A 26,269-nucleotide genomic window follows, 5' to 3' on the forward strand; every position below is an offset into this window, starting at 1 on the left:
CCAAAATGCTATTTTACTGGGCACACGTTGTCCAGCATGCAAAAGGGTCATGGTCTGAATTACATTTGTCTTCCTTCGCAGGTAAACAATGTCAACGTGGTGAAGGTTGGACACAAGCAGGTGGTCTCCATGATCCGACAGGGAGGGAATAACTTGCTGATGAAAGTGGTGACAGTCAGCCGAAAGCCGGAACTGGAGGACGGAATGAGGAAAAAAGGTCAGGAGATAGTTTATTATAATTGGAGAATACTGTCAGAGTTAATCCTTTCACTGATTGACTGAATGGCAGAGATTTTGTTGATAATACTGATTGTCGAGAATATCTTAAAGTGACTGATAATTAAGCGAAGTTGGGTGTGCATCCTGATTCATCACAAGGAGAGTTCTGAATTACACTGCCGTTGGGTACAAGAGATTCAAGCCAGGTGGGGAGGTGCTTATCTACTGGACCAGAAGGAAAAGTCTACTCAGAGTCTAATTCCAAACGCTCCCCCATGACCATTTAGGTATAAAGATTGCCCCTCTTCCTCCACCCTGTGAATCAGGGAATTACCTCGGCAGCTTGTCAGAAGAATCCTCTTCATCTTAATCAATTTGGGAGTGAGTTAATGCCTCCCCTCAATAAGTCAGAAAACTATAGTGAAAACCCTCCCTTTCTAAATTTACAGCATGAGTCAAATCTCCACTCCCCAAGAAGTTAGGGAGAAGTTGAAGCACCTTTCCCTTATGTCAGTGTGGGGACTCCTCAAAAACCCCATCTCCTAGGGTTAGGGAACAAACGAAGCTCCCCTTCCCCCAGTAAGTCAGGATTTAATATCTTGGTAGCCTTCCATCTCATGAGATGATAGTTTGTGTCCTGATGGTCAACTCTGTGCTAAACATTTCTTGGTGCAGCCCAGGAGCCCCACTCTGGCACAACAACCTCTGCCAGATTTGCTGCAGATGAAGACAGTGGACTCAGAAGATGCAAGTTTCACTGGCCTCTGTTTTCTCTTGATTCGCTTCTCAACCAACTGAACTTTCCTTTTTGTTTCGCCTCTCCCATTACCCTTCCAGACATTCAACCTCCAGAGATCAGAGCAGTCACCAAATGTCACCCAGTTGCCTGTGTCAATGTCTGCCATCTTCATATCTCACTTGCAGGTATTTTTGTAGTGGAGATATAGATGTTCAGCATCCATACAGAAGGGTTTTGGGTATATGGCCATAATCCATCCAATGAATGTGTCTGAGCTGGCAGATGCTGTTGGCTTAGCAATGAGTGTATGCTGATGGAATTAGCACACTCCAGGACCTCTGAGTTGGTGACCTTGTCCTGCCAAGAGATGCTGAAGTTATGTTTGTATATAACCTCTCTCTATCTGTCAGGCATTTTGCTAGTTGAAGTCCCCTCCTTGCAATGGGTTTGGGAACAAGTTGAAGCCCCTCCCCTCCTCCCCCATCTTCCTCTCCTTCCTTACTCTCTTCCCCTCCTCTGCTTCCCTCTCCACTCCCTTCCTCTTCTCCCTTTCTTCTCTCTCTTTCCCTCCCTTACTCTCCTTCCCTCCTTCCCTTCCCCACTCCCTTCACCTTGCCATTCCCTCCCCTACCCCTTCCGTCTTCTCCTCTTTCAGTTAGTTGAACAGTTTAAAGGCTCTCCTCATCTAGTTGAAGAATTAGTTAGCAAGTGAGTTGACAGCGCCCTCCCCCGTCCTCCCCCACCACCCCCTCCCCCCACCCCACCCTCACCCCCACCCTTCCTGGCTTGCTCCTAATGTCCAGTTTAAGTCCAAAATTAATAAAGCACCTGAGATTTACTACATTCCCCTTGTGTTTTTTCCAAGCTATTAATTTAAATGTTGGGATTCTGTAAAAGAGGGAAGAGGGAGAGATTAAAACAGAAATAGTATATTGAAGCAAGAATGTCTGCTATTCAGTGCAATCACAACCTGAGAGTGTATTTCTCAAATTGAGAGCATGTGACACAGTGAAAGGGCTAAAACCTCTGCATGCGAACTGCTTCTCACTAAGCGTATTTTATGAAGCTCACTCTTGCAGGAAGGACCATCCATAATTGCATGCCCATGCACTCCCGGGATGACCCAACTGCTTATTCAGTGAGTAGTTTAGCCATACAGATCAAGAAGGTCCCAGGTTCTAGGCGCTGTATGTGCTGAGTTAACTGATGTCAACAGGGATGGTGGTAGTTATTTGCATGCCTGGGCTAGAGAGAAAAGATTTGACTTCTGATCAAGCATTCCCATTGTTAGTGAGCATGTGTGGACATCAGGCGAGAACAGAATCAGGTTCAGCTGTGATGCCCATTGCAGTTAAACAGCCTGCCAAAATTCAATGTCTGGGTTCCCACAAAAAGAATGATCACTTGGACGAGGGATCAACGTCATAGATCAGCAGGGGGAGTCAATGCCTTCAAACAAGAAGGACAAAAGGGATAGAAATTGAGGAAATGAGGAGAGGAGATGCCATGTGAACTGTATGTGAAATATGTTGATATTTGCCTGGGAGTGCAGCTTGCCTTGAATGCACATTCAAGCAAATTATTGTTGGATGTATACTCATCTATTTGGCAAAGTGTGTTTAAGTTTAATGAACATTGATCTGATAAGGCATCATATAAAATTGAAATGTCTTTTTGTGGTTCTAATGAAGTAGTTGTCTCTTAGCAATGAACTGAGTTGTAGGTTGTTTTTGAAGACTGATCTTTTTTGTGGAGTCCTGGTTGAAATCCTGTTCAGATTGAGGACATGAAGGTCTCTTTGTTGGAAGTCTAGTTGAGACAGTATGTCAAGACACTGTTGATTTTTGGGATTCTGAAATGTGAAATACATTGGTTAACAGTTTCCAATAAATATTAGTATCAGTCAAAAAGTTACCATGTCCTTTGAATACAGGGTTGCTGCTGTGTGATGTGAAAAATGTAGATTTTGGGGACAGGAGCTTTATCCTTCAGCTTTTTCCATAATTGACAACCCAAGTGAAGAGTTAAGGCAGGGCATATCCAAGGTTAAAAAGAGTAGGTGAGATTAGATCAATCCACAAATTGGTTGGCTAATAGCTGAGTTTTAAATGTGCACACTGAAAGAGGAAGGAAAGTTTGAGAAAGGCAGGATGTTTGACAGTGGGAAGTACTGAGAAAGGATGAGTTAGAATTGGAAGTGAAAAGTGTACAATGATCTAGCACGTGTTCAAAGGTGTTAGTTTGATACAGAGTAAAGGTCCCTTCACTCAATGTTCCCCCATCATGTTTCTTTACTCCCACTGCACTTCACTTTCTCACAAAATTCTCATACCAGTTTTGTGCCAAATCGCTCTGAATTTGGTTCTGTGAACCTGCCTGCACTAAAAACTGGGCTCAAGACACCCAACCTCATTTCACATTGGCACTTGGTCACTTGGGATAGTAGTAGTTGCTGAGGTTGAGTAGGAGGTTGTACAAGTACAAGACAAGGAGGTTACACTGACATTTTGTAGAGAATTGGAGAGACTACACCTGGGAGCACTGGGGGAAATACAGTGAGACTGCACTCCAACTGTGGTAGAAGTGGACTGAAAAGCTAGAATCCTGTCTCCGACCCATGCTGCGCCCAGTAAGCCTCATCCAAATCACTAAAAGTAGTGACATAGGTTAATAAGATCATTTTTTTAAAAAGCAAACAAAACAATGGGGATAAATGGATAAGATTGAAAAGCAGAGAAGTTATATTAAACTTGTATAGAACATTGGTTGGACCACACTTGGAAAAATGTGCATAGTTCTGGTCTGCTTATTATAAAAAGGGTATAGAGACACTGGAGAAGGTACAAAAAAGACTTACAAGAATGATACCAAAAGTGTGAGGTTTAACTTCAGGAAAGACTGAACAGGCTGAGGCTCTTTTCTCCAGAAAAGACAAGGATGAATTATTTAAGATTATAAACGGGTTTGATAGGGTAGGCGTAGGGACAATGTTTTCATTTGATGACAAACCAAAACAAGGGGTCATAAAAATAGCCAATAAGAAATTCAGGAGAACTTCCTTAGACAGAGAGTGGTGAGAATGTGAAACTGAAACAAGGAGGAGTTGATGTGAATGGCATAGATGCATTTAAGAAGAAGTTAGATAAACACATGAAGGGGAAAGAAACAGAAGGAGATGTCTTATTGAGCTAGATGAAGAGGATGGGAAGAGACCTGTATGGAGTATAAACACTGGCATTGATCAATTAGACCAAGTGGCCTTTTTCTGAGCTGTAAATTTTTATACATCTGTGTACCCTTTCATGTCCAGTTTTGTTCAATATTCAAGTAAAGGAACACTGGAAGTGATTTGCTGGAGGCAAATAACTGTGCAGGCTTTTTAATCAGTGAGATAGGATGAAAATTAAATGCAGTCAAATTGCTCTCTCTGGAGAAAAAGAGCCTAAGGGTTGGCAGGGGATTCATGATTCAAGGCATAAAAAATACTGAAGGGAATTGGCGGTTTTTTTTATAATTCTTTATGAGGTTTGCAAAGATGCAAAATATTGCCCATCCATAGTCTCCCCTTGAGAAGGTGGTGGTGAGACATCTTCCTGCATCACTGCGATCTATGTGATGAAGGTACTCCCGTAATTCTCCCATATTAGGGAGTTCCAAGATTTTGTTCCAGCATGAAGGAATGGTGATAATATGTCTAAGTCAGAATGGTGTGTGGCTTTAATGGTGTTCCCATGCACCTGCTGCCCTTGTCCTGGTTGGTGGGAGGGGACAAGTTTTGGAGAAGCTCCTGAAGAAGCCTTGGCGAGTTAATGTAGCACATCACTAGGTAGTGCAGACGGATGTGGTGAAGGTCTTTGTCTAAGCATGAAGGGAACAGAGAAGCTTGACCACAAGGAGTAAGAGCCAATCAAACTTGCTGATCTGTTAAAACTACTGGATTGTGGCCGAGTGACTGTTGGAGCATTGAACAAAGGTTGAACAGATGTGTGCTAGTACAGAACCCAGGGAGATAATAGGTGACACATTAGAAAGGAAATGTGTCATCTGCAGACCAGAATGATGCTTGGGTGGATGGGGGTGGATGCTATTTTTGAACGGTTAAATATAAGGTTACATTTCTTCTCCCAGGTCCAATGGGTTTCAGCTTACAGTTAAATTAAACCATTTAGTCTGAGGTAAATTATCACACTTTATTCCCTTAACAAGTAGGAATAAGTCACCTAAACTATCGAAAGCAGCTCATTTAATGCTGCAGTAAAGGTTAAACATGGCGGGACAGTCATGATGCAGAAGACCGCGGGTTCTGGTGAATGGAACTTTGTAATTGTTGGTTTACACTGTACAAAAAAAAATGAAGCATGCATTTCTTTGGCACCAAGACTATGTTAACGACAACAGAGGACCATCAAGAGGCCACTGAGCCGTCACTGACAGGAGAGTTAATAAATTTGTGCAAAAAAAGTGCCCCAAACTGCAAACGGCTGTCGCAAACGAGATAATGAACTAAAACAAAAAACAAAAAAAGGGGTTGCGAGGCTAAGCAGCAACACACTAGGAAACGCAAACCAACTGCACAGGACAGCAGGGCACCTAGCGAAATATCTCCCTTGAACCGAGAAACCGCTAGTTCAACTGTTCAACCAGCAAGGCACCGATGAGACCACCACCACGCCAGAGCCCATCATTGAATCTGGTAAGTCATGTAAATAATGTCTGCTGTCTGTTTTAGTTAGAAATAAATAAATACTAACACCATAGCCCTATCCATTAGTCATCGCTAATATGCATGCTAGCAATGATTCCGTAGAGTCTTGTAGATCCTTAGACGTAACGCCCCAAGTCCATAACCGTTTGCTGTGCCTGCAGTAAGTTCTTTGAAAAGTGGCACTTTGATGCTGTCCTGATGGCTCAGTGGTTGAACGCACCATTTCGTGTGGTACTGAGCCATACAGGCCAGGAAGGTCCCAGGTTCGACCCTTGGTCTGTGCTGAGTTAGCTGATCTCAGCCAGGGGCAGAAGGAGAAGTTGGGGGTGGAGGGCACTATGATTGGCCTTAGTGTCCCTGGTGTAGGGAGGGATTAAAAAAAACAAAAATCAGCCATGGTTCCCACTCCTGATCGACATTCAGTGACTCCTGCTGGGCAGCGTGTGTGTGTGTAGAGGTCGGGGCGAGGATAGGTTTGGGCAAGGCTGTGACATTTCTTTTGGTCAGATTGCCTACCAAAGCTTGCTGCCTAGACTCGCGTGTGGAAATAGCTCAGTGGGCAGGTTGCCAGAGGGATGTCGGTGTCTAACGGACCCTTCCCTGGCAGGAGTCACTGCTTTCAGGAGAGGAGTGGAGAGGGAAAGACAATTGGAGAAGCATCAGTGGTACTCTGTCGTCTGCAACAGTCTGATTGTAAAAACAAAATCTCAACTTGCTACGTAACCCCAAACCCAACATTAAAAACAACCTCTTATGTCTCCACAGATGAATCGCTCACATCAACCAGCACTGAGTCACTCGAAGGACTTATCAACATTTTTAAAGACGATGACGCTTCTGAGGAAAACGATGATAAGTCCGACCGGGAGGAAAGCACCACAACCCCACAAGATCCAGAACCTGAACTCCACACCTGTGATTGTGCTGTGGAATGGCAGGAGGACCTGGCGCAGGACCTGACTCCTGTGGCTGGAACTTCCAAAGGACCTCTCCTGGATTGTACCATGCAAGCCGGAGGGTCCACCGTGGAAGACCAAGGGACGCATCAGCCACAGCTGGGAGGTGCTGTCCCTGAAACATCCCCAGCACACACCCAACAGATGCTGGAACAGACCATACACCTCCTTCATGAGGCAGTGCAGAACTTCCACGTCACTGTGCAGTCTGGATACACCCAGATGCACAGCGACATGACAAGATCGCATACTATAATGCAGTTTGGTTGGGCACAGTTCACAGAGCAAGTTGGCTGTCTGGTCAGCCTGCTCAGGACCCTGGTGCGAGACCACCAGACCTCCACCCCTCAGCTCCGTGATGTTGCTGTTCAGAGCTCTCTCAAGTCCCCTGAAGGCCAGTCTACTGGGGTGGTGCTGCCAGCAGCCAGCTCTCCTGTGGCTGATGTACTGCCAAATACACAGTGCAACCCAGTGGGGGATCACTTGAATGATGGATCCTCCCAAAGCTCAGTCACCTGTCCTGTAAATAGAACACATGTACATAGTTTTAATATATAACCATGTAAATAATACAACTGCATTGACACAATTTGGGTTCCACCATTGTTAAGTTTGCACATCTTTTACATCAGTCAACCAGACTACCTCAACACTACCAATTGAAAAGAAGTGCTCTGTAACTTTGTTTTAATTTGTACGTTCATCTACACAGCTACTTGGTGAAGGCATCTATGCTGTTTTGTTGGAGCGGTCAACAAATGTTAGTTCATTATTTGTACTGTTCATCAAACCATTTGACTAAACAGTTTCTATTTCATCACTTCTTTGTCTAGTGTCTTCTTTCCTCTTCCACGCTAGTATATATGATACTCGCTCTGATCTTCCCAAATGTGTATCATAACAAGTTTCCCATCCCTGGTAACATCTTGGTGAATCTACATTGCCCATTCTCTATCACTTTAAGTATCCTTTCTATGATGTGGTGCCCAGAACTGCACAGAATATATTAACTGTGGCATAACCATTGTTTTGTACCATGTTAACTTTACTCTTATACTCCTTACTCGGTCTAACAGCTCTTCCATCTACAGCAGACAGCACCCTCTCAGTACGGCACTAGAACACCAACCTAAATTATGTGCTCAAGTCCTAGACTGGGACCTGAACCCACAAACTTGCCTTTACATTTTCTCTTCAATTGTATCCCAAGGTGTTTCTGGATTATCCGTGTACATCTGCTGATATTTTATCTTGTGAGTCTTCTGAGACCCACTGCCATCAATATCTTTCACTTGAGGTGGTTTGGATCTTCACATTCAAAACAAGATGAATTTATTTGTTGTGAAACAAGAGTAAATAATAATACTATCTATCTTGCAATTATTATTGTCTGAAGTCCAGTCATTGTTTTAATGTCGGCAAATACAGCAGCCATTTTGTACCAGCAATGTTCCACAAACAGTAATGAGTTAAATGAATAGTTATGTTTTCGGGGTAATAGTTGAGGGAGAAGTGTTGGACAGGACACCAAGAAGAATGTGCTGCTCTTCTTAAGTCAATGACACAGGATCTTGAACTTTGGGACCATAGAAGTTTACAGCACACAGGGAAATATTTGGTCCATTGTGTCTATGACAGCTCTCTGCAGTCCAGATCTAAGCACACTCACCTGTGATGTTGCCATACCCTGTATCCTCTAATATTTATCCATTTTTTCCTTAAAATATGCAGTTGTGTCTGCCTCACCCATTTCCTTCCAGCTCTAACAAACATCTGCATAAAGACATTTCTCTTTGTCTCTCTTCCCTCTGAGTGCCAAATTTAAATTGATGACCTCTTGCCACTGACTCCACAGCCAGAGGAAATAGTTATTCCCTGTTCACGCCATCAAAACTCTTCATAAAATTTAAATCCCTTCACGATTTAAAAAAAAAAATTCATTCAAAATTTGCAGATGACACAGAATTTGGAAGTATTGTGAGTTGTGAGGAGGATAATGATGGATTTCAAGTGGGCATACACAAGTGGGAATGTCAGACAATGGCAGATAAAATTTTATACAGAGATATGAAGTGATTCATTTTGGCGAGAGGAATGAGGATCGACAATATAAAATAAAGGATACAATTCTAAAGCGGGTGTAGGAGCAGAGAGACTTGGGGGTAGATGCATGCAAATCATTGAAGGTGGCAGTGCAGGTTGAGAAAGCGGTTAACAAGGCATACAGGTTCCTGGGTGTTCAAAATCATGAGGCATCTGGACAGAGTAGATAGGGAGAAACTGTTCCCATTGGCAGAAGAATCAAGAAGCTGAGGACACTGATTTAAGGTGATTGGCAAAAGAAACAATGGTGACTTGAGGAAAAACCTTTTTACGCAGCAAGTGGTTAGGATCTGGCATGCACTGCCTGAGATTATGGTGGAGTCAGATTCAATCGAGGCCTTCAATTAATTATATGAAAATGTAGAAAAAAGGGGGTTGTGGTGAAAATGCGGGAGAATGGGACTAGGTGAGTTGCTATTGCAGAGAGCCGGCACAGACATGACAGGCTGAATAGCTTCATTCTGTGCTGTAACTATTCGATTTTTCTAGAAAGCTTCTCTTGGTCTTCTCTGTTACTTTGGAAATTGTCCCAGTTTCTCAAATCTGTCCTCAAAAATAGTTTCCCCATCCCTCGTGGCATCCTGGTGAATTTACAGTCCGTGCTCTCGATGACTTTAGTGTCCTTTCTATAACACAGTGCCCAAAACTGCACACAGCACTTTCACTGTGGCCTAGCCATCGCTCTGTACAACTTTACCTTTACTCTGATACACCATACCCGGTCTAACAGATCACCCATCTATGGCAGTGCAGTATTCCCTCAGTACTGCTCTAGGATTCTAACATTGATTACTTGCTCAAACCTAGAGAGGGGCTCAGATCCACTAATTTGCCCTTAAACTTTCTCTTCAGTTTGTATTTCTGTAGAAGGTAACATCTCCAAGCAAGAGAGCAGGTGGATAACCTACTCGAGTTGCCTCCTTCACCAATATTAATACTCATCCTCCTTTCTTATTTTGTCCATCCTATTAATGTTATAACCCGACAAGTTATTTTTCATTCCTGTCTAGATTGTAGGCAAGTTTTTATTGATGCTATTATATCTATATCTTCTTGTGAAATATTTGCTTCTAATTTCCCAAGTTTATACTTCACACGCTAAGCATTGCAATACATGGACTTTAATTTTTTTTTGTTCTTTTTAACTCTCCTTTTTGCTTGTATTTTTTTTTATTCTATCGTAGGATGTGGGCATCGCTGGCGAGGCCAGCATTTATTGCCTATCCCTAATTGCCCTTCAGAAGGTGTTGGTGAGCTGCCTTCTTATACCGCTGCAGTCCATGTGGTGTAGGTACACCCGCAGTGCTGTTAGGAAGGGAGTTCCAGGATTTTCACCCAGCAACAGTGAAGGAATGATAGTGATATGGTTCTGGGTCAGGGTGGTGTCTGGCTTGGAGGGGACCTTGAAGGTGGTGATGTTCCCATGCATCTGCTCCTCTTGTCCTTCTAGCTGGTAGAGGTTGTGGGTTTGAAGGTTGCTGTCGAAGGTGCCTTGGTGAAATGCTGCAGTGCATCTTGCAAATGGTACACAGTGCTGCCACTGTGCATCAGTGGTGGAGCAAGTCAATGTTTAAGGTGGTGGTGAGGTGCCAATCAAGTAGGCTGCTTTGTCCTGAATGGTGTCGAGCTTCTTGAGTGTTGTTCGAGCTTCAATCATTGAAATAAGTGGGGAGTATTCCATCATACTCCTGTAGATATGGTGCCAGAGGACTAGAGAACTGAAAATGTTACACCCTTAGTGAAAAGCGTGTGTAATGATAAACACAGCAATCACCTGGTAGTTAGTTTAACCTTGATGGTGAGACAAAATTAACAGTCACTTGGACAAGTGTAGATTAATTGTGGAAAACCAGTACTGATTTATTAAGGGAAAATCATGTTTAACAAACTTGTTTGAGTTTTTTTGATGAGGTAGCAGAGAGTTGATGAGGGTATTGTGGTTAATGTGGTGTACATGGACTTCCAAAAAGCATTTAATAAAGTGCCACATGTAGATTTGCCAGCAAAGTTGACGCACAAGGAATAAAAGGGACAGTGGCAGCATGGGTACAAAGTTGACAGAGTGACAGGGAACACAGAGTAATGGTGAACAGTTGTTTCTCAGATTGGAGGAAGGTACACAGTGGGGATTTCCAGGGGTCGGTACTAGGACCACTGCTTTCCTTGATATGTATTGAAAACCTAGACTCAGGCATAAGTTCAAAATTTGCTAATGGCATGAAAGTTGGAAGTATTGTGAACTGTGAAGAGGACAGTGATCACCTTCAAGAGGACATAGACAGACATTTGGAATGGACTGATGTGGCAAATTAAACTTAATGCAGAGAAGAGTAAAGAGATACATTTTGGTAGGAAGAAAGAAGAGAGGCAAAATAAAATAAAGGGTATGATTCTAAAGGGGATACAGGAGCAGAGGAACGTGGCGCTATGTGTATACAAATCATTGAAAGTAGCAGGACAGTTTGGGAAAGTGTTGAAAAGGCATACAGGATCCTAGGCTTCATAAATAGAGACACAAATTGCAAAAGCAAGAAAATTATGATGAACCTTTAAAAAACACTGGTTCGGCCTCAACTGGAGTAGTGTCCAATTCTGGGCACCACACTTTAGGAAGGTTGTGAAGTCTTTAGAGTAGGTGCCAAAAAGATTTATGAGAATGGTTTCAGGAATGAAGGACCTCAGTTGCATGAATAATTTGGAGAATCTGGGGTTCACCTTAGAAAAGAGATGGGTGAGAGGAGATTTGATAAAGAGTAAATAGGGAGAAGCTGTTCCCATTGATGGAAGGATCAGGAGCCAGAGGACACAATTTTAAGGCGATTGGTGAAAGTATGAGGAAAATCTTTTTTACACAGTCAATGGTTATGATCTGGAATGTATTGCCTGAGAGTATGATAGAGGCAGAATAATTTGTGACTTTCAAAAGGGAGTTGGATAAACAACTGAAGAGAAAAAATTTACAGGGTGACAAGGAGAGGGCAAGGGTGTGGGACTAGCTGAGTTGCTCTTGCAGAGAGCCAGCATGGAGGTGGCAGGTTAAGCAGTTTTCTCTTGTGCTGTAACTATTCTTTAATTCTATGATGATACAATAAATTCTTTATGTATATCACATGTAAAAACTCACATGATGCCTGATTCAAATTTCTATGTCACACGTGGGACAGAAGTGGCAAGAAACTAAGATGGCCATTCAGAATGTACAAATGTTCAAGGAAAAGGAAGTATTGGAATCACAGTGCTGGATTTTTGCTGAGTCCACCCTTGGGATATCAGAGCAGAATATCCATTCACTGCTCACCTCCACTAGCTCTGGCTCTGTTTTCTTCATAAGTCTCATTAAAGATACAGGGTGAGCTCTAAAAGGGAACCTACCACTGTCTAGGGAGGAAGTTATAATTGTCCTGCAACATCAGAAGAGTCGTAACCTGATTTAAAGAGGGCACAAGTTTCAGAAGATTGTACACCAGCCTTGGTGTCAGTTGCCTAGGCCCCAAGCTCTGGAATTCCCTCCCTACACGTCTCCACCTCCCTACCTCAGTTTCCTCCTTTGAGACATTTCTTGAAGCCTACCTCCTGACCAAGCTTTTGGTCATCTGACCTAATATCTCTTTTTGTGGCTTGCTGTCATACTTTGTTTTATAATGCTCCTGTGACAGGCCTTGGAATAAGTTGTTGTTCTCAGATCCAGGTAGAACCTAAGAAAGATGAAGTTTAGGGCTGAGTAAAAGCTTTCTCTCTGTAATTACCTCCCCACAAACAAAGCTAATGTTCCAGTCAATACCCAGTTAACAAGTAAACTTTAAATTAACTCATCCCCTGTTGATTTAACAACCATTAGACTTATAGCCTTAAAAGGAATATAGGTAAAATTAACAGAAATATAATTTGTTTCATATTGTGCAAAGTTCTTGGTTTCATAAAGCAGAAAACCTGCAGGTTGGAACTGCATTGAGTGAATATTTCCTACCCATCACACTTCAGTTTTCTGTATCACACTAACAATTTCTTATCACACTAACAATTTCTGTATCACACTAACAAAACAAAGGCAGTAACTTGAAAAGTACATTTTCCCAACAATTAAAAATTAATTGACACAGGAGCATCAAAAGACTTTCTACCTTGCCTCAGATAGTACCTTCAATCATATCCAGTGCCCTTGGAAGTGAGGAGCAAGCAGGGCAATCGAGTGCCCTAAGCTACCCATTCACAAGCGATGGGTGGAGATGGGGCAGCTGGCAGGCTTCATAGCTGGTTTTGGAGAAGCAAGTAAAAGAAAGGGGGCAGGAAAACAATGGTTGTCTTCACCCCTTCCCTGCTTTCCCTGAGTTTTGCTACCTACACCATCAAAATCCTATGTCTACATGCTGTTAATTGGCCTCCCCACAAACAAAGCTAATGTTCCAATCACTACCCAATTAACAAGTAAACTTTAAATTAACTCACCCCCTGATGATTTAATAACCATTAGACTTCTAACCTTAAAAGGAATATAGGTATCTTTAACAGAAGTATAATTTGTTTTATATTGTGCAAAATTCTTGGTTTCATAAAGCAGAAAATCTGCAAGTTGGAACTGCATTGAGTGAATATTTCCTACCCATCATACTTCAGTTTTCTGTATCACACTAACAATTTCTGTATCACATTAACAATTTCTGTATCACACTAACAAAACAAAGGCAGTAATTTGAAAAGTAGTCTCCCAACAATTGAAAAATTAATTGACACAGGAGCATGTCGGTCACCTCTAACTGACCCTAGCAATCAAACACAAAAACATAAGATAAGCCTGCAACATGAACTATTAAACTCTGGAATCATCCAGCGCTTACTTAACAGCAGTAACACTACTTGACTTAAAGAGGATCAGAAAAATAATAGATGTGCATTACAAGTCACAACACTTCAGAATCATCTTACTAACTTGGGCAATCCCACAGGTTATATATTTTTGATAAAAGAACCATGCCCTAGACTACACATGAGCAATGCCATGGGAGGTCAATCAGTTTGCAATAAATATTTCCCCATCTTCAGTTCTCTGTCCAAAGGCAGGTCCAACTCACAGCTCCACGACCTCCACCACGGCTAGGGCAAGGAAGCAAATCTCAAATCCACACCAGCGTGAATGGGGATCGAACCCTGTGCTGTTAGCACCAACCTGATTTGAGTACACTTTTACCTGCATGTTGTAGCCTGGAGCTACGGATAGTGATGGGAGAGGCTCCAATTTCTTTCCATCACATGGCTGACCAGGAATCTCTCCCGCTCTACATATATAAAAATCCCATCTCAAACTGCACCACTGGTTCCGTTGGTTAAATCAGAGTTAAAAGTCAGTCCTCAGGAGTTAGAGAATGACAAAAAAAAGTTTGCAGATTAATTTTATTTTAAACAATTTCAGTTAATGAAATATTTCAGTGATGTATGGAGCAAGATTTTTAAAATATTTCTTCCCTGAAATGTTCCCCCCACCTTGCCCAAAGGTTTTGCTTTTTTTGCTAGAATTCAGTTCAGTAGGAACCAGGAGCATACCCTGACAAACATTTTTTACATGTGAATTCAATGGGGTTCAGGGGGAAAACCTAGCAGTGTGGGTCATTTGTATCATAAAGAAAGCTGATTGAATTTGATGGAAGCTGACCATTTCAGCACTAGGAAATTGCTGCAGGAGTTCCTCAGAGCAGCATCCTAGGCCAAACTCTCCTGCTGCTTCATGAGTGACCTTCCATCCATCATAAGGGCAGGTGTGTGGCTGTTTACTGATGACTCCACTCGCAGGATGCACTATAGCAATTCACCAAAGCTTCTTTGACACCTCCTAATCCTACAGCCTCTGCTGTCTAGATTTGAATTCACAAGGTCCGTGTTATGAATCCAGGACTGCAATCATACTGCTGTACCCAAACTCAATCCCTGTTCTTCCAGAAACAGCACTATGGTCTCAATGTCCCTGTCTAGAAGGACAAGGACAGCAGTTTCATGGGAACAGCTCCACCTCCAAAGTTCCCCTCCCTGTCACATGCCATCCTGACTTTGACTTATATTGCCTTCATCGTTGCTGGTCAATATCCTTCATTTACTTCCCAACCTGACAGCAGTGTGGGATCACCTTCATAACGTGGACTGCAGCAGTTCAAGAAGGCAGCTCATCACCACCTTCTCAAGGGCAGCTAGTGTTAGGCAATAAATGCTCGCCCTGCACTCACATTCTGAGAATTAGTTTAAAAACCCCAGATAGTGAGCTTCGGCAAGCCATTTGACTGCAGACGAAGCTGGATCCTGTCCTTATGCTACCATCGACACGTACACAGGCTTCCTAACAGGATTACGAGTCACTGAGGGGACATTGAGACCCTAGCGCTCTTCAAATAAGAACAGAGATTAATCAGTATGATTGGGTCTTGGACTCACAACCCAGACATTGTGAATTCAAAACACACAGTGCCAAGTTTTGTCAGTGAGTTCAGGAAATTTGTGGGCTGCCATCAGATAAATCAATATGAAATCTGTCAGATGTCATAAAACCCCAATTCGGTCAATAATGTCCTACAGAGTATGCAACCTGTGATGCTTGACTGGTCTGCACCTAACTTCACTCCAGCCATCCACTATGTAGATGACTATTAATGCCCTCTAAAGTGACCCAGTAAACAACCATTATATTAGAAGCCCACCAACACATTTTTGGGGCAACTTAAACTACAAGACCAAATGTAAGAGAGTTATGACAGTGAGCAGGAGAATCTTTTTTTGTAGAGTTGTGAGGCTGTGGAATTCAAGTGCAGCAGTACTGGTTGAGGCAAAGTTCAAGATTAGACTGGACAGGTGGATGAAGGAAAAGGGGCTGAAGGAATCTGGGGATGGGGAGGGTAAATCCAATTGGGTCCAGTTACTCACGTGGGGGCTAAATGCCAATATGGACTAGTTGGGCCAAATGGTCTGTTTCTTTTCATAATTCCTGTGTATTTTTATATTTTGATGTAGCAATGGGCAATAAATTTCAGTGTTACCGACACTGCTGATATCCTGAGAACAAATATAAAAGCAACTCGGTACCACTCCAGCCACGGTACTTCATACTGTGTATCCCCTTGGGACACAAAAAGTTGTTAAATTTTACTTTATGTGGACTGTACATAATGAAGGACATAGATAGGTGCAATACATTTACATAGACCTTCACCCAATGTACCAGATTAAGTATAGCATCCTCATACCCAGAGCTAATGCAGTCACTATGTCATTAAAATTTCTTTAAATACCATCTCTCTCCCACCTGAATCTAATTTGCCTGATCGCGACTGCACTAATTAAGTATCTGACCTGTGCTGTTATTTTTAGTGACCTAATAATGTTTGTCTCTGCTAGGCATCGTGTTACTGCTGCCCAGCACTGCTTCCTAAACGGCAGGAATTCCATGCGGGGCTGGACTGCAGGGATCAGAGGGGAGGCTGAAAATCAGTGCGATTGAACCAAGTGCTCACGGCATCATGAGTCACAGCCTCTAGGAGAGCAGGAGAGAGAATCGGAAACAAAACACGCACACAAGACCACCTACACACCCACTCAGTCACACACCCACACACACACGCACAGGAACACGCATCCAAATCTCACCTCTCACCCCACTCCACCGACTCCACACACATACACACACTGAAACCCATAAATCAAAGAAAAGCATACTCAATAACACATACATACCCCATAATCCCACCTATCAAACACGTGCATAATCTATATCACTTACATATTTTCACACACATATATACACTCACATGCTAGGTGGAATTTAATTCTCACCCAGCAACCCATCCCATCCCACCAATCCCCAGAGGTGGATTCAGAGGTTGGGGTGGAGGGATGAGCCTTTGATCATGCAGGAAGGTATGGGGTGGAGACCCCACTGCCTTCCTGACTCCCCCAATCAAGCTCCAGGATGGAACCTGACTCCAGGCAGCCTTCCTATCCAGAGGCAAACATACTCTCAGAGTAAAGGGAAGACCTTTTAGAACAGAGTTGAGGGGAAACTTCTTTAGCCAGAGAGTGGTGAATCTATGGAATTCATTGCCACAGAAGGCTGTGGAGGCCAGGTCATTGAGTATGTTTAAGACCGAGATAGATAGGTTCTTGATTGGTAAGGGGATCAAAGGTTACGGGGAGTAGGCGGGAGAATGGGGTTGAGAAACTTATCAGCCATGATTGAATGGTGGAGCAAACTCAATGGGCCGAATGGCCTAATTTCTGCTCCTATGTCTTATAGTCTTATGGTCTTAAGTAGCCTTTCTGTTGACCCCTCTTCCTCCTTTGCCAGGGTTCCCACCTCCCCCCCCCCCGCCACCCCCCGTTAACCCTATGCCGCCCATACTTCCCTCTCTTAAGGCTTCCATCATCAATTCCTGGTAAAGACCCCAGTGTAGTATCAGCAGTGGCCACTGCTCCTCTGATCGCCGACAACTCTCTGGCGCAGGATTTCTGGCCTGCACCTGGTTTAAATCAGTGGGATTTCAGATGGCACCCATATAAGTGCCTGTTTGTTATAAAACTCCGTCAAACCTCATGAAAATTATTGACGCACATTCTCCAGCTGGTTCTCGAGCCAGTGAACATTAAATCCTGGCTCCTGTCTGACTTCTCTACTGCAAACAGTCTTCCTAATTTATTCACTCCTGCCTCCTCCACCCTCACCTTCAACAAAAATTGCGGAAAGCTCATGGATTTCTTTGTCACAAAGATTGGGATGATGCCATTAGCTGCTTCTGCTGCTTCCTTTCCTGTCCCTAGCCTGCCGGGTCAAAATTCAGCTAACAGTTCCGAGCCCTGAAGTCACAGGTTGTTTTAGTTTCCCTGCTATCTTCCTTCAAGCCCCCTCTCAGCTCACTTTGTCCATGAGACTTAGCTGCTGCTCCCTTGAAGCCCTTCCCACTAAAGCTCTGACTACCCAACTTCCCCTCCTGGCTCCTATCTTATTTAATATTCTTAATGGTTCCCTCTCTTCAAGTGCTATTCCTCTCTCCAAACCTGCTCTCCTCAAAATACAAATCCATGAACCATCTGTCCTTACAAACCACCACACTATCTCTGACCTCCTTTCCAAATTTCTTAAATGTACTGTCACCCACAAATCTGTTTCCATGTTTCCTGGCACTCAATATTTGATTGTCTCCAATCAGGTGTTCGATCCTCAAAATGTACTTCCACCCACATATCCATGTTATTTTGAAGACTGCCTATTTCCACCTCTCTAACTTCACCTGACTCTGCCCCTACTTCATCTCATCTGTTAGTGAAACCCTCATCAATGCCTTTGTTACTTCTAGGATTGACTGTTCTAACACAGCCCTGGCTGGCTTCCCATGTTCTATCCTCTGTAAACTTGAGCCAATCCAAAATTCTGCTGCTCCTACCACCCACTGCAACCCACCCCCCCCACCCCCCCCCCCCCCCCCCCCCCCCCCAAATTTCCTAACTCACACCAAGTCCCATTCACCTACCATTGCTGTTCTCTGGCTCCAGTTAAGCAATTTTAAAATTTTCATCCTCACCAATTCCTACCTCTGTAACCCCCTCCAGCCCTGCAACCCTCCGGGTTAGCTGCGCTCTTCCAATTTTGGCCTTTGAAGCATCCCTGATTTTAATTACTCCACCACTGGCGGCTTTTCCTTCAACTACCAAGACCTTAAGCCACAGAATTCCCTCCATAAACCTCTCCAACTCTCTTCTTCTCATTGTTCCTTTGAGATGCTCCTTAAAACATACCTTTTTAGACTAAAGTTTTGGTCATGTGCCCCAATATCGCTTCAGGTGGTTCGATGTCAAATTTTGTTTTTAATGCTCCTGTGAAGCACCTTGGGATGTTTTACTACGTTAAAGTGCTATATAAATCCAAATTGTTGTCCTTCGCACTCAAACATACTCTCTCACATGACATTCTCCCACGGTCTCTCTATCATGATCTTTCTCACTCTCTCACACATTCTCACATACTCTCACACATTCACACTTTCTCTTACGCTCTCACACACTGGCTCACAATCCCTCAACACTCTCAGGTGCACATATGTTCTCTTACTTTTTCAGATAACCACAGGTCAATTATTGTAAATTACAGAGCTATTAAGGCCCCATGCTGATTGGAATTCCCCCCATCCTTCACCATCCCTGGACCCATAACAACTACCAGGCCAAGTGCAGTGACTACTGGCCATTCCCTGGAGTGGTCACCCTGTGACCAGACAGCTGTGGCTTTTTAAAATGTAAAGATGAATTTACCTTCACTTGTCCCTCCATGCTCAGATCGGCAGCTCCCCCGACCTCGACCTGTGGGCTTGCCGATCACTGAGTGCTGGAGGCTTCTCACTGTCCCTGTTTGAATGACACACCTGCTCCCTGTCCTTGAATCAGCTGGAGCATTGAAGATTGGGGTGGGTGTGCCTAAAGCACACAGTGCAGGCTCGGCACCCGGAATTAGTCCCCATTTCCAGTTTCAGACCCTTTATTGAAAATCCAGCCCTTAGTACATTGCACATGCACTCTTTTTCTCACACACGCAGGGAAGATCTTCCATTTGGTGTGGATTTCAGACAGTTGATGTGGAAAGTAGGGCTGGGCCTCATGAACAGGTCCTGCAGGCTGAGAGAGGAATCGGTGCCTCAGGGCAGCTTCCCATCTATGTGCTGGCAGAGCTAAGCCAGTTCCTGGCCTTGGAAAGAGGTAAGCCCATGTAAATGGCTACACTAGCCATTACTGCCCAGGTCACTTATTCCAAGGACAGCAGAAAAATGGTGATGGCGTTTCCACCAGGCCGAGCCCTTGAAAGTTTCCCTGTGTTCTCTTAGGCCTCAGGCCTTCTTAACAACTTATACATGGGCTGCTGGCCTTACTGGCTGTGACATTCATGGCAAGTCCCAGGGAAGAGGTAGGAGGTGGTGGGTGGTGTGGGCTGAGGTTGGTGTGGTTAAGAGGCAATCATGATGACTGTGCAGTCATGGAATTTGTTCTGTTACTTTTGACTCCACAAGAAGGTTTGTTTACACTTTATTTAAAACAAACTTACCATCGATTGGTGGCAACGGAGCTGCTGAGGAACCTTGAGCAGGGCAGGCCCGGCACTTGCTCCGCTTATCAGAAACACATTTTCTAGAGGGACCCTTCAACTGATATTATCGCCTAATTAACACATGCATCAGGTCATTGAATTTAGCAGTGGCCTGAATGAAAACGCAGTTTGAGCAAGAGCCGTCCCATTACTAAGCTTGTCAGCATTGCACCCGTTTCACATCCAAAAGTGGGCACAATTCAAACTAATTTCTAACCTTCTCTTTCTCTCACACATACACATGACTCTTGAATTAACAGTTTGCATTTATTCCAGTTACAACCAATCCAGCCAGCACTCACATTGTGCTAGCTAAACGCATCACCCGTGTGTCCAGCACATAACATGGGGGAATGTGCGCCTGATTGTGCAGCTAAAGGCATGAATGCCCTTGGATAGCAGCTCAAGACCGGGGGACTGAGCCACCAAAGGGGAGGAGCGCTAGATCCTGGGGTATAAAGAAACAACAGGGATATACAGACCATGAGAACTGAAGTCCAGTAAAGATCACCTTTTGTTTCTAGTGAATTGCTGGAGGATACGCATAGATTCCACTCTCTCCAAAGAGGTTAAGAGGATCTTTAAAAATAATCATCAATGAAATGGGATTTCAACCCCGCAGCACATTAATGGTTCATGCAGCGCTTCTCCATTGTGTTCCCATGGCAACTAATGGTTCCATTTAACCATTCGAGCACAAACTGTCTTTATTCTCTTTATTGTTCACGCATCTTATCTAATCTCTTTTTTTCTTTTCCTTCCCTTTTCAATTTTTTGTCTTGAGGTCCCTACTTCGGAGGCGCAGACATTTTCTGAAACATTTGAGACAACAGGAATGAGTAGCACTGCTGGCAGGCAGGCCTCGCTTGCCAGTATTGGCTTTAAAGGCATCAGAATTGGGAGCAGGAGTAAGCCAGTTGGTCCCTTGAGCCTGCTCTGCCATTCTGTAAGAGCATGGCTGACCTTCTACCTCAAATCCACTTACCTGCATTAACCCCATATTCCTTGATTCCCTCGATATCCAAAAATCTGTCAATCTCTAACTCGAACGACTGCTCAATGGCTAAGCATCAACTGTTCCCTGAAGTACAGATTTCCAAAGATTTACAATTCTGTGAGTGAAGAAATTTCACCCCGGTGCTAAATGGCCAACCCTTTATTCTGAGATTGTGACACTTAGTTCTAGACTCCCTAGCCAGGGAAAACATCCTCCCAGCTTCTAGCCTGCCAAGTCCCTTATCGATATAGGTGTTTCAATGAGTTAGTAAATGATCTGTATTTTCCATTCTCTGAGTCACCGCACTGACTGACAGGACAAGCTTCCCGATTCATGGATGTAACTGAAAACACAGGAACGTGGGAATTCCTGGATGACAAAATACCACGGTGCATCTGTTTCACATTCTGCCATCCTGGTAGTCACACAATACTGCACCAGTGGAAGTGTTGACTAATCACAGCCATTAATCTCTATCAATTAGGCTACAACAGAACCAGACATGAGGTAGGGAAAAACGCCAGGGGAAGAATTTTTCAGTCGGCATGCGGGGTTGGGCCTGACACGCTGACGCTGGGCGTGCGTCATCGCGCTGAGTTGCGATGTTTCATTCAGCGGGCGTGTGTCAGAGTGGGCTGCACACCGGTCGATTTGTAAGCGGTCTGTTAAAGCCATTAAGGATCTAATTATGGTTATTGCGAATGCTGCCCATCCAACCTTAAGGTTGGCGGGCGGGCAGGCGAAAAGCCTAAGCGGCCTTCGCGTTTTTTAGGAAACCTCATCCACGAGCGGGATGAGGTTCTCTAAAGCTTTTATTAAATAAATTTTTTAAATTTCATAAATATAAAAACATGTCCCAACTCATGTGACACAATGACATGAGGGGACATGTTTGAATAAATTTTTAAACCTTTTATTTAATCATTTTATTATCGATTCAATCTCCCTGAGGCAGCTCTGTGCCTCAGGGAGATTGAAACTCTTTCGCGCACATGCATGATAAAGCGCTGACCCCGACTCTCACTCCTCCCCCTGCATTGAGTTCAACCAGTCACATCTTACGCTGGGCGGGCCTTAATTGGCCCGCCTGAGTAAAATAGCAGCGTGGAGCTGATCGCGGGCGGCGATCAGCCCCGCGCCTGCTCCCACCAAACCCGCCCGCCATATAAAAAATTCTGCCCCAGCAGTAGAGAATTTTGGTTACTGTCACTCTGAATTTGCCTGTTTCTCCCAAGCATGCTACACCTACACAAAGGATCATAGAATTGTCCACCATAAAGGAAGCGATTTGGCCCATTGTGCCTCTGGAAGAGCTACCCAATTCCTACTCCCCTGCCTTTTCCCCATAGTCCTGCCAGTTTTTGCTTTTCAAGCCTTTATCCAGTTCTCTTTTGAAGTTTACTATTGAATCTGATTCCACCACCCTTTTGGGTTCTGCATCTAGATTATCACAGCTTGCTGCTTAAAACAGAAAAAGTTTACCTCATCTCTCCTCTTTCAGAAATTACTTTAACCAACCCTCTGCTGATGGAAACAATTTCTCCCTAATTATGCTACATAAAGCTCTCATAATTTGAACACCTCTATCCAATCTTCTTTTAAACTACTCTGCTGAAAGGAGAATCCTAGCGATTTCCACATTGTATCTCCACATGACTGAAGTCCCTCAACATTGCTACCATTCTAGTAAATTTCTTCTAAACTGTTTACATTCTTTTTTAATTCGACACAATACTCCAGCTGTGACCCTAACAATGATTAATGAAAGTTTACCATAACGTCCTTGCTTTTTGTACTCTACGCCACTATTTATAAAACCTTGAATCCCATATGATTTTTATGAAAACCTTTTTTTTATTCGTTCATGGGATAAGGGCATCGCTGGCTGGGCCAGCATTTATTGCCCACCCTTAATTTCCCTTGAGAACTAAGTGGTGTACTAGGCCATTTTGGAGAGCATTTAAGAGTCAACTACATTGCTGTCAGTCTGGAGTCACATGTAGGCCAGACCAGGTAAGGACAGCAAATTTCCTTCCCTAAAGGACATTAGTGAACCAGATGAGTTTTTTCAACAATCAACAGTGGTTTCAGGGTTTCGTCATTAGACTTTTAATTCCAGATTTTTTATTGCATTCAAAATCTGCTGTGGTGGAATTCGAACCCAGATCCCAGAGCCTTACCCTGGATTACTAGTCCAATATGACAATATCACTATCCTGCCACAATCATAGATTTGTGTGAACCTCCTGGTTTCTTTGTTCCTATATATACTTTAAAATTTAATTTATACTGCCATTTAATTTATACTGCCTCTCCTCAATCTTCCTTCCAAAAGCATCACGTCACATTCCTCTACATAAAATTTATCTGCCATGTGCCTGCCCATTTCACAGGTCTGTCTATTTTCCCTGAAGTCTGCAACAATCAGCCTCATGTTATGCCTCAAATTAAATGTTATTCTCCAGGACTTCCGGAAATGAGCTCACTGAGATCCACAGTGAATATGAACTTGATCTCAACTATCAGCTGTCAACTTCTAAGTTGATTTAAATGTTTCTATTAATATTAATAAACTTCCATTTATATCACATCTTCAGAAACCTCTCAAAACACTTCACATAATATAGTTACTTAGAACCAGGCCATTCAAGAGTGAAATCAAGAAGCACTTTTTCACACAAAGGATAGGGAAAATCTGGAACTCAACCACTACCCCCACCCCCACCCCCACCAAAAACTTTGGATACTGGGGTTGAAATTTTCAATACTGAGATTGATAGATTTTTGTTAGGTAAGTTTATCGAAGGATATAGTGCAACAACAGGTAACTGAAGTTTAGGCACAGATCAGACATAAGAAAAAGGAACAGGAGAAGGCCATATAGTCCCTTGAGCCATCTCTGATATTCAATAAGATCATGGTTGAACTTCCACCTTAACTCCACTTGCCCCATAACCCTTAATTCTAATGTCCAAATATTCATCAACTAAATTTTGAATATGATTAGCAACTAGCCAATAACAATCCTCTGGGGTAGGGAATTCCAAAGATTCATAATTCACAATTTCTCCTCACCTCAGTCCTAAATGGCCAACCCCTTTTCCTGAGACTATGATCTCTAGATTTAGACTCTCCAGCCAGGGAAAATAATGCCTCAGCATCTATCCTATTCTCTAAGGCCTTTGCACATTTCAATGAGACCACCTCTAATTCTTCGAAACTCCAAAGAATATTAGCCCATTATTCAATGTCACCACATTGGACAACCACCTCATCCTGGAGTCAATCTGGTGAACCTTTGTTACACCCTCTCTGAGACAAGTATATCAATCATGATCTAATTTAATGATGGAACTAGCTCTAGAAGCAGAATGGCTTACTCCTGTTTCTATGTTCCTACGACTTGTGTAAGATTCCCTAACTAATTGAATAAATACTTACTTTATTTTTGGCACATTGACCAACTCTCCAGGAGAACTCCCTGTTACTCTTGGGGTAGATCATTATTGTCCACCAGACTGACCAGAGGTGAGTTGGGTTTACTATCTCATCCAGGGGTCAGCAGCGCTCCTACAGTTACCGACCTGCAGCATTAGCTTATACACTGAAGTTCTCCAATAGGAATTCAATTCATAACCTTCTAACTCCCATGGTGAGAGTGCTGCTAACTGGGCCAAATCAACATCTGGACAAGTATTAGTAAATGCTAGTTGATTGCCTATGGTATTGAAGAGAGGGAATCATGCTCAGATGTAGTCCTTAGTGGAAGCCAGGATAGAGAGTGGGGAACAATTAGACCAGGGCATGCAACAGTAATTCAGTTCCTATGTTCAAGTCAAATATTCTGTCTTTATATAATGTATATTCATATGTCCACATTGTTAATGGAAACTGTCTACGTAAACTTATCGCACTGTAACTACAACCTGCCACTAATGGTGGCACCACAGTGTCTCCACAGGCAGGATTGTGAAATTATATTATAATGTTTACCTATGCAGTTCCCATTTTAAATGTGAAATATGGGAATCTATATAATGGAAAATGTCAACAGAAAGTGCACAGACATACAATTTTTAATATATACATTTTCAATTTAAAAATGCTTAATTCTGTAATAAATTTGAGCATAATACAGAAAAACATTACTTTAAGTAACTCAAGGCTTTCCTCTTTGTTTTTCCCCTTCATAATTGAGCAATATCCCTGTTAAACCTCCAATACGTTTATGCTCTCTGTGTGAAAATTTGTCAATACCGTAGTATCGAACAAGCAGCCCCTGTGTCATTGGTATCCAATTACTCATCCCACTTTTTGGTAACAGATCTAACCAAATGAAAAGTGCACTCAGTAGAAGGCATGCCTCCACCACATTCTGTTAACTCAACATTATTACAATTATGCAGCTATTCTTTGAGGCTTTCTCCTGCTGGTTGATGCTTTGTAAGTACAAAGCTGAAAAAACACCTTTTTACTAAGAGCTTCCATCTCACTGAGGAGGCTTCAGGCCAATCCACATCCAACAACCTGCTCTGAAAACTCTATTCACATTTTGACCGCTGTCACAAATTCCACTACAGTAGCTGAGACAATGTACAACGTGCTAAAACAACAACGTTCTTAACAAAACAACTTACAATGTTCTTAATAAAAACTGTCAATTTTCCCTATCTCCCAATGTTAATGGATCCTTTAAAATATTCCAGTATCCAGATTCACCAAAAACTAATTGGTTCTTCCTTGTGCCATACCTTATCGGTGTACTAAGCTTCATTGAAATCCACCCATTAGTTTTTGAGATATATTGTTTTCAGACAAACAGACTAACAAACAGAAAAAACATTACTTCCACCCACCTTCAGTGGCAGAGGTAACAATGGCAGTGGTGAGAAAGACCTGTGTGGAAAGAAGAGTTTGGGAGGAGAGGAAACAGCACAAGGTCAACATCAACTCTGGAACCACGGTGACTTCTTCTGTTGTCCCTGTGTCAATACTTCTGCATTGAAGGTATTATTCTTCACGTGAGCCCAGATAAGGAATGTTGGTGACCTGCAACAAGAGGGGCATCATAGTTGACCCAATTTTGCCCTTACCAAATACACACTTAAACACAAACACAATAACCCATTGTGTGAAGGATTCCTTTTCCTTCCTTTTCCTTTAAGTTTCCAGTACTCACCCAGAGTTTCTGCCCCTGTTAACAAATCGCTGATTTTGTAGAAATAATTTGTCATTATTTACCTTCTCAAACAAACATTTTCACTCTTAAGTTCTCAGCCTTGGCTCAGAGGGTAGCAGTTTCACTTTTGTGTCTGAAGGGCAGTGCTGCATCCAGAGGTGCTGTCTTTCCAATAAGAAATTAAACCAAGGTCCCATTTGCCCTTCAAGTGGATGCAAAAAATTCTGCCACACTATTCAAAGAAGAACAAGGCAATTCCCATTGTGA

At 43.0% G+C, this 26,269-nt stretch overlaps 1 protein-coding gene across 1 annotated transcript in view; it reads left to right on the forward strand.

The window, feature by feature from the left end:
* Positions 1–26,269, forward strand: part of shank3a (SH3 and multiple ankyrin repeat domains 3a) — a 773,648-nt gene that overhangs the window by 606,414 nt on the left and 140,965 nt on the right. The window contains exon 20 of the mRNA XM_041203533.1: positions 82–217. Within this exon, the coding sequence (XP_041059467.1) occupies positions 82–217 (136 nt within the window). The remainder of the gene's footprint in view (positions 1–81; positions 218–26,269) is intronic.

This window comes from Carcharodon carcharias, chromosome 13 (assembly GCF_017639515.1).
Source record: "Carcharodon carcharias isolate sCarCar2 chromosome 13, sCarCar2.pri, whole genome shotgun sequence".
Classification (NCBI taxonomy): Eukaryota; Metazoa; Chordata; class Chondrichthyes; order Lamniformes; family Lamnidae; genus Carcharodon; species Carcharodon carcharias.